The sequence below is a fragment of the Suricata suricatta genome, chromosome 16 (genome assembly GCF_006229205.1).
Source record: "Suricata suricatta isolate VVHF042 chromosome 16, meerkat_22Aug2017_6uvM2_HiC, whole genome shotgun sequence".
Taxonomy (NCBI): domain Eukaryota; kingdom Metazoa; phylum Chordata; class Mammalia; order Carnivora; family Herpestidae; genus Suricata; species Suricata suricatta.
In genome coordinates this window covers 5921981-5934658 of record NC_043715.1, presented here as the reverse complement: position 1 = coordinate 5934658, position 12678 = coordinate 5921981, and the positions used below count along the sequence as shown (strand labels likewise).

General features: G+C 44.2%; 1 protein-coding gene across 1 annotated transcript in view; it reads left to right on the top strand.

The window, feature by feature from the left end:
* Nucleotides 1-7509, top strand: part of PLCG2 (phospholipase C gamma 2) — a 136981-nt gene extending 129472 nt beyond the window's left edge. Inside the window, exons 30-31 of the mRNA XM_029926590.1 lie at nucleotides 6136-6320; nucleotides 7171-7509. Of these exons, the coding sequence (XP_029782450.1) occupies nucleotides 6136-6320; nucleotides 7171-7213 (228 nt within the window). The 3' untranslated portion in view covers nucleotides 7214-7509. The remainder of the gene's footprint in view (nucleotides 1-6135; nucleotides 6321-7170) is intronic.
* Nucleotides 7510-12678: the final 5169 nt, after the last annotated feature.

Below are 12678 nucleotides of genomic sequence, written 5' to 3'. Positions count from 1 at the left end.
GGTGTAGGTCATGATGTCACATTTGTAAGATCGAGCTCTGTGCTGTGCTGACAGCATGAAGCCTGTTTAAGTCTGTCTGTCTGTCTCTCTCTCTCCCTCTCACTCCCCCTTCTCTCCCTCCATTTACTCCTCTCCCTTACTCACACACACTATGAAAATAAAGAAACATTTAAAAAAATGTAAACCATGATGTCGTATACAAAAGACGTGGAGGGTGGGAGTAAAAAGGTAGTGCTTTTAGCTTGTTCAAACTTTGGTTTAACTTAAGAGATCACCAACTTAATAGAAACTGCTATATAGACAGGATGCTACATGTAAACCTCATGGTAATCACAAATGAAAAACCTATAATAGATATACAAAAAAGAAAGGAATCCAAGCATAATACTAAAGAAAGTCATCAAATCACAAAGAGCAAGAGAAGAAGAAAGGAGCAGAGAAAAATTCTAAAAACACTCAGAAAACAAGATGACTTACTTATCAACATTACTTTAAATGTAAATGGACTCAATGTTCTAATCAAAAGACCTAGGAGGGATACCTGTGTGGCTCAGTCTGTTAAGTTTCCAACTCTTGATTTTGGCTCAGGTCATGATCTCATAGTTCATAAAATGAAGCCCCACGTCAGGCTCTGTGCTAACAGAGAGGAGCCTGCTTGGGATTTTCCGTCTTTCTCTCTCCCAAAATAAATTAACATTAAAAAAAAAAAAAAGACATAGGATGACTGAATTGATTTTTAAAAAGATCCATCTCATATGCTGCCTACAGAAGACCCACTTTAGACCTAAAGACACACAAAGTGAGGGGATGGAAAAAGATATTCCAAGCAAATGGAAGTGAAAAGAAAGTTGCAGTAGCAATACATCTAAAAAAAATAGACTAACAAGACAGAGAAGGACATTACGTAATAAGGGCATCAGTCCAACAAGAGGACATAATAGTTGTAAACATTTGTGCACTGAGCACTGGACAACCTAAATACATAAAGCAGATGTTAACAGACGTCAAAGGAGAAATGGACAATAAAATAGCAGTAGGGGACTTTAAAAAACCACCTAAATCAATGGATAATTATCCAGACATAAAAAGAGAGAGGAAACAGTGGCTTTGAGTGACACAATAGACCAGACAGACTTAACAGATGAATACAGGACAATCCATCCACAACCCACAGAATACATGTTCATTTCAGGGGCACTAGAACTATCTCCAGGATAGGTCACATTTTGGGTCATAAAACAAGTCTCAGTAAATTTAAGGAAACTGAAATCATATCCAACATCAGTTCTTTTTCTTTCCTTTTGGTTTATTTTTGGGAGACAGCGAGACAGAACATGAGCAGGGGAGGGGCAGAGAGGGAGACACAGAATCCCCAATGCAGGGCTTGAACCCATGAGCCATGAGATCATGATCTGAGCCAAAGTTGGATGCTCAATGAGTGCCTGGAACCACCCGGGCGCTCCTCCAATATCTTTTCTAACCCCTGAAACTAGAAATCAGTTATAAGAAAAAAAAAAAACTGGATAAAACACAAACCTGTGGAAACTAAATGACCAATGGGTCAACAAAGCAAAGAGGAAATCAGAAAATACCTTGAGACAAATGAAGATGGAAACACAACAGTTCAAAATCTTTGGGATGCAGCAAAAGCAGTTGTAAGAGGGAAGTTTATGGCAATACAGGCCTCTCCCTCAAGAAACAAAAAAAATCTCAGTCTAAACTTATATGTAAAGGAACTAAAAGAAGAAAAAAAACAAAGCTCAAAGTTAATAGAAAGAAGAAACTAATAAAGATCAGAGTAGAAATAAATGAAATAAAGACTACAAAAATTGAGCATGAAACTAAGGCCTGTTGCTTTGAAAAGATAAAATTGATAAACCTTTAGCCAGATACCTCAAGAAAAAAAGAAGACTCAAAGTCAGAGGAAAAATTATAGTGGACACCACAGAGATATAAAGGATTATAAAAGACTACTACCAAAAATTATACACCATCAAATTAGACAACCTAGAAGAAATGGATAAATTCCTAGAAACATACAATCTTCGAAGACTGAATGAGAAAAAAATTAGAAAATAGACTGATGACTAGTAATGAAGTTGAATCAACCATCAAAAAACTCACAACAAACAAAAGCTCAGGACCAGATGTCTTCACAGGTGAATTCTACCAAACATTTACAGAAGAGTAGTCACCTGTCGTCCTCAAACTATTCCAAAAAATAGAAGTTAATGCTTCAAAATTCATTCTGTGAACCCAGCATTATCCTGATACCAAAGACAGACACTAAGGGGGGGGGAGGAAATTACACACCAATATCGTTGAGGAACACAGATGCAAATCCTCCACAAAATATTAGTAAACTGAATTCAACAATACATTAAAAGCACCATTTACCACCATCAAGTGGGATTTATTTCAGGGATGCCAGGTAGTTCACAAATTATCCAAAAATCAATCAAAGTAATATATCACATTAATAAAATGAAGGATAAAAAATCATATTATCTTGATACAGAAAAAGGATTTGACAAAATTCAACACCCATAATTACAAAAACTCTCACCAAAGTGGGCCTAGAGGGAACACACCATACCTAGACATAATAAAAGTCATCTTTACAAACCCACCGCTTACATCATATTCAACAGTGAAAGGCTAAAAAGCATTTCCTTAGAGGAAAATTTCCTTAGAGACCAGAAACAAGACAAGGATGTTGACTTTTATGCAGCACAGTACCGGAAGTCCTAGCCACAGCAATGAGACAAGAAAAAAAAGAGGCATCTATTATATTAAGGCTGCTTGGGTGGCTCAGTCAGCTGAGCGTCCCAGTCTGGATTTCAACTTGGGTCATGATCCTGGGGTCGTGGGATTGAGCCCCACATCAGGCTCCACACTGAGCGTGGAGCCTTCTTGGGATTCTGCCTCTTTTCCTCTTTGTCCCTCTCCCCCAGTTGTTCTTCCTCTCTCTTAAGGGGAAAAAAAAAAGGCATCCAGATTGCTAAGGGAGAAGTACAGGTTTGCAGATGGCATGATACTATATATAGAAAATCCTAGAAACCCCACCAAAAGAAAACCCACTAGAATTAATGTGTTAAGTTGCAGGATACAAAATATATAGAAATCTGTCATATGTACCAATAACATATATACTGTCATAGTTGCAGGATACAAAATATATAGAAATCTGTCATATATACCAATAACAAACTAACAAAAAGAAGTTAAGAAATCATCCCATTTGCAGTGGCATCATAGAGAATAAAATACCTAGAAATAAATGTAACCAAGGCACTCAAAGAACCTATACACTGAAGACTGTAGACAACGATCAAAGAAATTGAAGATGCCACAATTAGATGGAAACTTACACCACACTCGTGGACTGGAAGAACATGTTAAAATGGCCGTCGTGCCCAAAGCAATCTACATATTCAGTGCAGTCCCTGTCAAAATGCCAAAAGCATTTTCCACAAAACTAGAAACTTGTGTGGAACCAGAGAGGACCCTGAGTACCCAATGCCGAGTCTTGGGAAAGAACGAAGCTGGAGGTATCACAATTCCAGATTTCAAGATCTACCACAAAGCGACAGTAACCGAAACAGTGTGGAATTGGCCCAGAAGCAGACACACAGATCAACGGAACAGAACAGAGAAGCCCGAAATAAGACCACACTTATATGGTCAGTTAATCTATGACAAAGTAGGCAATAATATACAATGGGGAAGAGAAAGTCTCTTCAATAAGTGGTGGTAAAACGGGACAGCTACATGGAAAAGAATGAAACTGGACCACTTTCTGACACCATGCACAGACATAAACTGAAAGTGAATTAAAGACCTACATATAAGACCTAAAGCCTGTAAAACTCCTAAAATCCAGGCAGAAAACTCATTTGTCATGGGCCTTAGCACTGTTTTTTCTGGATCTGTCTACTCAGGCAAGGAAAACAAAAGCAAAAATAAACCAGTGAGACTACATCAAACTAAAATGCTTTTGCACAACCAAAGAAATCATCAAAAAAATGAAAAACAACCACTGAATTCATACAACTCAACACCAAAAAAACAATCTGATTTTAAAAAATGGGCAGAAGACCCAAATAGACATTTTTCCAGAGACATACAGATGCCCAGCATCACTAATCAGGGAAATGCAAATCAAAACCGTAACAAGATATCACCTCACCCCAGAATGACTAGCATCAAAAGACAAAAGGAACATGTTGTCAAGAGAATATTTGGAGAATAAGAAAACCTCATGCAGTGTTGGTAGGAATGCATACTGGTGCGGCCACTGTGGGACCAGTATGGAGGTTCCTCAAAAAAATTTAAAAAAGGAAATACCGTACAATCCAGTAATTCCACTTTTGGGTATTTATCCAAAGAAAATGAAAACACGAATTCAAAAAGATCGATGCACCCCTGCGTTTACTGTAGCCTTATTTACAAGAGCCAAGATACGGAAGCAGCCTAAGTATCATCTACTGATACATGAATGGATAAAGAAAATAATGCGATATATACAATGGAATACTACTCAGCCGTAGAAAAGAATGGCATCTTGCCATTTGCAGCAACATGGGTGGACCTAGAGGGTATTATGTTACATGAAATAAGTTAGAGAACAACAAATACTATGTAAGTTCGCTTAGTTGTAGAGTCTAAAAACCAAATGTACAAAGTAGAAATAGACTCAAGTATACAGAACGGGTAGTTGCCAACAGGTGGGGGATGGGGGGCAGAACAGCCGAAGGAGATAAGAGTGCACATTCCCAGTTAACAGTCACGGGGATGAAGAGAACAGCACAGGGAGTGTAATCAATATGGACTTAACTTTGTACGGTGACAGATGGTAACTGACGTACTGTGGTAAGCATTTGCCAGTGCATTTAATTGCCAAATCACTATGTTGTACAACTGAAACTAATATAATACTGTAGGTCAAGTCTATACTTAAACGAAAAGGTTAAATTTTAAAAAATCAGTGAAATAAAACATCCTCTTTTTCCCATGCTGAAATCCAAACTCATTCCTGTTCCAAGTTTTTCTCTTAGCATAATGGAGGGAACAGTCTGGGTAAGAAAACTGCAAAATTTATGGGAAGACCTTGCTTCAGTCATGGCTCGTTCTAGGTGCTCACCCAATGGCTCTATTTCCCTCTCTTTTGACGTCATTCCCAACTTCCTGTATGTAGTTGCAAAGGCATCACGAACAACTAGAAGCATTCACTGCTCTTTCCGCTGATCCCCAGGCAAAGAAACTGTTTTGTTGTTGTTTTACCAAGAGCATCAACCCAGAGTCCCATGGATGCTTCTAACTGGCCTGGCTTGGGTCACATGCTCACAGGTGGTGGGCGGGGGGAATAAGACATCATTACTGGCTAGACCTGAGTCACATGCCATCTCTGGAGGCATAACCTGTGTTACACCTTGGTTTTGGGGGTGGGGGGCAAGGATAACAGCTTTGAGATAGGATTCATATGCTGTATAATTCACCCATTTAAGACGGGCAATTCAGTGATTTTCGGCATATTCACAGAGTTACGGCACATTTTCATCACCCCAAAAAGAAACTCCTGCCCATTAGCTACCTTCACTGACTCCACCCCCATCCCAGGCAACCGTCCTTTTCTATGAATGGACCTGTTCTGGACCTTTCGTATAAATGGGATCTAGGGATGTGGTCTTTTGGAACTGGCTTCTTTAATGTTTGCAAGGGTCGTCCGTGTTGCAGTGTGTGACCTTGCCTTTCAAGGGCCTCAAGGATCTGCTGGCTCCGGCTCCCCTTAGGCTGCTCTGCCCCACGTTAGGCACGCAGGGACCCAGACGCTTTGCGCTCAGGTAAGGACCAGAAGGTGCTGCAGACCGGACACTCGATACACATGCTCTGGGGTCAGGGCCAGTAAAACTGCCACCACAGTGTTTCACAGGAAAGCGACCCCGCGTGGCGGACAAGCGTTTTTCAAACCTCTTGCTTCCACTGGAATAAATAAGTGTGAGTTTTATCTTTGGTTAAAATGGGCCTTGCATTTTCCGGGGATAATCCCAGTTGCAAAACTTGCGTGCGCCCCCTGCCCCCTCCTGTCACCGTTAAGCGGAGCCCGACACGATCCCTGTGTGGCTGTCCCTCCAGGAGAGCGAAGAGGAGCTTTACTCCTCGTGCCGCCAGCTGCGACGGCGGCAGGAAGAGCTCAACAACCAGCTGTTCCTGTACGACACGCACCAGAACTTGCGCAACGCCAGCCGGGACGCCCTCGAGAAAGAGTTCAACGTCAACGAGAACCAGCTCCAGCTCTACCAGGAGAAGTGCAGCCGGAGGTCGGCCAGCCCCGCCCCCACCCGCAACCCCCAGGGCGTCCCGCGGGCCAGGCTTCGGGAAAGCCCCCTCCCGCCCCTGCCTTTAGAAATCCCTTTCGGGGGCCCCTGGGTGCCTTAGTTAAGCAGTTGACTTCGCTCAGGTCATGGTCTCACTGGTTTTTGAGTTCGAGCCCCAGGTCGGGCTCTGTGCTGACAGCTTGGCGCAACCTGGAGCCTGCTTCAGATTCTGTGTCTCCCTCTCTCTCTCTCAAAATAAATGGACATTAAGAAAAAAAAAAAACCACAAAGAAATCCTTTGGTCCCTCAGCCCTAGGGATCTTTGCTGAATAAATTCACTTAGAGTAATTATTTTAAGCCTCTGCACCTTCCCTAAGTCAAATTGTCACCACTAGGAGGAGACTTCGCTCTAATAGTGACCCCTGCCTCCTAGAGAACCTCCCGGAGTTCCCAAGGTCCTGTGGTTCTGAACTGGGGCGGAACCCCACCCCACCCCCACCCCCAAGGCTGGCTCCTGGTTGTGCTACAGACTTAGCCAGCGGGGAGGCAGCCAGGTGCGCCTGACGGTCCTGCTCAACAAAGAACTATCCAGAAGCCAGTGCCAGGAACAGCCTCCAAGGGGAGCCAGAGTACAGACTCCTTCCCGTATTATTGTCACTCCACCCGCACTGTGGCCCCGGCGCGGAGGCTCAGAGACGTCACCTATCTTGCTGGGAGGCCCCCTCCACCTCTCAGCCCTGTTCCGTGGAGCCACGAATGCCCTGCAGGGCGTGGGTAGAGAAAGGTTACCTGCTCTCTGCACACGGCCTGGGTCAGAGTCTAACACATGACCGCGAAATCTGTTTTATTTCAGGTTGAGAGAGAAGAGAGTCAGCAACAGCAGGTTTTACTCATAGACGCTGGGGTTCGTGTGCAAGGGTGCCGTGCGTGCGTGTGTTCACTTGTGGGAGGATGTCCTCTCGTCAGACCCGGGGGACATGCTCATCTGTGATGCCATTGTCCCGTCAAGCCTGGCATCAAGAGGACACTTTTGAAGACCCAACTGGCATGACCTGGGGTGACTTCCTGCTATTTTCATCTCCGACAATTTCTTAACTTATATTTTCTATAGAGGATCATAAAAACGTGTTTCCTCGTTTTTTTGGCCTCTCGTGTTCCCAACCTCCTTGAATAAAAGCAGTGAAAATCTTGATCCGTTAGACCTTCTCTGCCCGACCTGTACAGTGTGCAGGATTCCCTTTCCAGCCTCTAAAGACCCAAGTAATCGACTTCCACGGAAGATGAGCCTGATTCGTAAGGATTATTATTGTTATTATTATTATCATTAGATTCGGAAAAGGACTTTAACTAAATGGCAAATGAAACAGCCCCATGAGTAAGGCCACCGGATTTCACCTGGGCCCCGCCCCCCTGCACATCTGCCCGGCTTCTCTGCCCGGGGTCAGCGGGCTCAGCCCAGCACTGACCCCAGACCCACCGCCGTACCGGACAGGTGGCCGGGGGACAGAGCAGCCTCTGTTCATTAGGACAAGCTCCAGGCCGTCCTGGTGGAGACTTGCTTTGGGACTGGAGTTACTGGGGCCCTTGGATTTAGACAGTGTGACGGAGAGACCAGAGACCCGCTGCAGGCTCAGCCAGCTTCTAACGCACCCCTGCTCCGCCCACCCGGCTGTAGCTTTCCACAGGCAAGAGGTCATCTCCTGATTTAAAACAGTGATCAGAATTCAGCTCTGTTTGTCCCGCTCTGTGGAGCAGCGAGCTAAACCGTAAGCCGCAGGAGACGACAGGAAGTCCTACATACAGTCATCCCCAAAGACGCAGACCCACGTGGGGCCGGGTGATGCTCCTCTACATCTTGCCATTCAGTAGAATGATGTGGACAGTGTGAGAGGTTAATATGGCGTTTTAAAGACAAAGACAGCGTTGGGGTGGAGAATGTGACTCAGTCGAGTCACAACTTGGTTGGAGGGACCTGAGAGCAGACTTAGAGAGGGGAAAGGTAATTTCGAGGAAAGAAAAATGTGTCTGGAGAGAACAAACGAGCAGGGGTTTGGTGGATTACAGGTTGGGGATGGATCCTACAAGCCTGTTCGAGCTCAGCCCGCATGTATTATTGCTGCCAGGCTGTGTCTGATCACAAGACTCGATGCCTTCATTCATACCTCAGGGTACCAAGCACTGTCGCCAAGGTCAGGGGTATAATGTAAAAAAAAAAAAAAAAAATTTAAGGCGGGGGAGCCATGGGTACTGCGCTCATGGACCATATCTGTGAGCTTCTGGAAGACTCACATTCTGCCTTCCCTGAAGCCAGGGGCACGCATGACGGCAGTCTGAGGAGGTGGGCGGTTCTCTTGCAACATCACTTAGTGATTCTTCCCACTGGAGGTGCTAATTTATTTGGCAGTCAGCAGCCGAGTGCAGAATATTCCCGATGGTGGCAAGTGGTCCAAGCAACATTGAATAAGGGGAGACGCAAAGGCACTGAGCTGAGTGCTCCTGGGAAGGAACTTTCCGACTGTGTAACCTTTCCCCATTAGCCACTGGCCAGGTGGCCACCGGAATCTAAGTATTGCACCCCCAGCCCCACCTCCAGGTCCCTTTTGCCTCCATCATTATCTCTCCTCTGTAAGGCTCAGGTGCTGCTGTCATTTCCCCCCTTTTCAGCTGAGGGGTGAGTAAAAGACGTAGAGCTTTCCACTCCACTTCAGTTAAAAGCCAAACAGCTAAGGCCTAGGTCCCCTTTCTGCTTAAAATGGATTTTCGGCTAGTGTGTCAAAGAAAGTAAGACCGGGCGGCACAGAAGGCGGAAACTGAGCATCTTCTCAGCTGCTGCTGGGTAAGATCCATACCCAGCCACACCCGTGCAGAGAAAGAGCAGCCACGGGAAGTGAGGGGTGTGCTGTAAACGGTGCTGGGAACTTTCCCTAAAACCGCCGCCTCCCAGGTGCTGCAGTGACTTGAATCCACCATTAGAGAGTATTTGCTTTGGCTTCTCCATTCTTTTTTTCTATTAAAATTTTTTTAGATGTTTATTTATTTTTGAGAGAGACAGAGACAGAGTATGAGCAGAGGAGGGGCAGAGAGAGAGGGAGACACAGAATCCGAAGCAGGCTCCAGGCTCTGAGCTAGCTGTCAGCACAGAGCCCTATGCAGGGCCTGAACTTACAAACCGTGAAATCATGACCTGAGCTGAAGTCGGATGCTTAACGGACTGAGCCACCCAGGCGCCCCACCATTCTCTCCTTAATAGGGTAACACACAAATCTCATGGAGAGAAGGTGATCCGAGGGTCCTCAGAAGAAAGACACAGAGAAGGAAAGTGAAGGGCACAGGGGACCTCACTACTCTTGGACAGCCCAGAGGTCACATAATCTAAGTATAAATTATCTAAGCCGAGATTGGGGCTTTCCAGTCCTGGAATGAGCGCAGCCAGTGCAGGCTGAGCGGGACAGGGATCTGAACATCTGGAGAGACAGCGGCCGCAGGACGGACTGAACCACGACTACGCACGTGATCCGTTGTTTTCATTTACCGTTTCTCTGGGTTCATCATTTAGCGTGGCAGTTACGTTGCGGGGGAAAATCAGGAGGGGAGGCTGGGTACCTCATTAGAGTTGGGGACACTCGGGTTGCGTGAAGTTAAATCATCTCCCTGATGTGAAACCTGGATGTTCTACCGTGCACCGCTAAGGGGGGCGTCGAGTATCACATCTCCCAAATTAGACCTCCGAGCCCTTCTGCGAGGGATATTTCAGGGGACCTGGCGTGGTGCGGCACATTGGAGGGCCGCTGCTGCATCGAGAAGGCCGCCGGCGACACAATCTCATAATCGACATACTTTAAAATAAAGACTTAGTGAAATACAATCTAGATTTAAGCCCCCAAGGCCAATGGTCTTCACACTGGGCCAGCCTTACCCCACTGGCCTACCACAGCTTTCCAAGAAATATGCAGGCGAACCAGTTCTAGGGGGTCAATTTCCGGATCCTTACCTTCCTGTTATCCTCTTGCTCATGACTCACCTGCCTCAGAAAATGCCGTTTGCTCTCCTCACCAAAGAAAGCGCCTCTTTCCACATAGACTTAAATGGTAGAGCATGATTCAAGGTATAAAATTCAAAATAGAGGCGTGTTTGCAAAGTGAAAGGCTCTTAACAATAGGGCACACGTCCTTCTGCGATTCAGGTGGCTCTCAATTTTTTGATTTCAATAAATTTGAAGGAACACCCAAGATTTCTTGAGTATTATAGCATGTAATTCTGAAGGACTTGGAGGAATTCAGCTCTTGTGCTATCACAAATCTCCTTCTATTCCTGCCTCCTTACCTGTGCGGAAAAAGGATTGCCACCACCTCCACATAGAAAATTGAAAAGGGAACAGAACGGATACTGTGGCCATTCTAACAAGCGTAACATTCAGTTACACAGAAACGAAGTAACGGGCGGGGAGCGGGGGGGGGGGGGGCTGGCAAAGCTTTCTTCAACATTAAGTGACACATTGTCAAGCAAATTTTACTACGTTTAATAATTTCCTAAAATGTGTACATTGTTTATTGACCACGTTCAATCCAGAAGAAAGTTTCAAATACACAGAGCCTCAATGGCGATAGGATGTTATCTAGTTTTGTCACAAATATGCAAACAAGCAACATAAAAGAGAAAAATCATTAGGCTGGGGGCATCTGGGTGCTCAGTTGGTTAAGCGTCCAACTCCTGACCTCAGCTCAGGTCCTGATTATCATCAGGGCCAGTGGTTCAAGCCTGAGTTAGGCTCTGTGCTGGGCATGAAGCCTACTTTAAAAAAAGTATACATATATTTATGTATAGGTCTCATTCGGCGAAAATGCTGAAGGGAACTGGAATAAAAATAGAAATTCAAGGAGTAAAAGGAAAAAGTGTGGCATCTCCTACCGTTAAAAACTGCCCTATTCATGTGATTTTTTTCCCCAAAGGGTGACAGTGCCTATCAACTACTATATTTAGAGCCTCTAACTAAACTTAGAGGATCGTAACCATTTAATTTAAAGATGCAGTATTTGCAGGGCACAGGCAACGTAGATCCTTTCCAACTATTTATGAAGAACAATTTTAGACGACAGAGTAGAAATGCGCAGAGGGATACTTAGATTTACAAAATTCACCAGAGAGGTCTCTGAGCCGTCAATTTTAAGATGCTTGACGTGGGGCCACTACATGATGTGTTGCACTTGGATCCAAGAAGAATGGCTAAGAGGGGGCCTTAGTCCTTTTAACTTTTAAAATGAATGCAGCTAACTTTCTACTTGAGTGACTGCTAACTTTATTGAGACAACCCTAAGAAGCCATACCCTGGCCAACGGAAAGTGAAGTAGATTACGAAATATGCAGAATGACAAAACTGGCATTTGAAAAACACTCAGTGATTTGTCTCAGGCCCTTTCCTTCCTAAAATATTTTCTTCTCAAAGAGCTGGATGGACAATGAACCCATCTCGGAGAAATCTCCACATTTCTTATTTTCCAATAGGCTTTAAAAAGCTGCATTTGTAAACTTGGTTTTCATTATTAAAGCTTAATTTAATTTTTATATACAGTGTGTGCTTGTGTGTACATAAAAAATCATGTGAATGAGTCACGCAAATACTGGCTATTGTTAATGTGAAAATTAAATGGTTCTATCACATTTTTAAAAAAATAAAAATTTGGTCTGAGTGAATACAGCAATCTGCTCAGGGCTTTTTTTTTTTTTTTTAATGCTATTCACTTTTTCCCTCCCCTATAGGACAATAATACTTCAGCCATGATATAGGTACAATTACAGTTTTTTAAAATGTGTTTTTCTGCGGTGCCTGGGTGGCTCAGTTGGTTGTGCCTCCAACTTTGGCCCAGGTCACGATCCCACATTCGTGAGTTCGACCCCTGTGTTGGGCTCTTGTGCTGACAGCTCGGAGCCTGGAGCCTGTTTCCGATTCTGTGTCTCCCTCTCTCTCTGCCCCTGCCCTGCTCATGTTCTGTCTCTCTCTGTCTCAAAAATAAATAAAACATTAAAAAAAATTTTTTAATGTGTTTTTCTATCCTGTTACACTTTTCTCTAGATTACTGATCTATCTTCCTTACATGTCATTGCAATGATGTTATTATAGGCACCGGTATTTCTCAACTGCGGGACAGGGCATGTTAGAATGGTCATTCTGTCTTCTTGCCAAGGACATATGGTACACGGGAAGCCATGCTGTGTATCCTAGGACTGTCCCACCCCCCACCCACTGATTGATTAGTTACCCTTGTCCAAAAACTCAAGGACATCTATAACAACCCCCTGCATTTTTTTTTCTTTTTAAAAGAATTTACAGTTTGGCCTATTTTCTTTTTAAAATATAATTTAT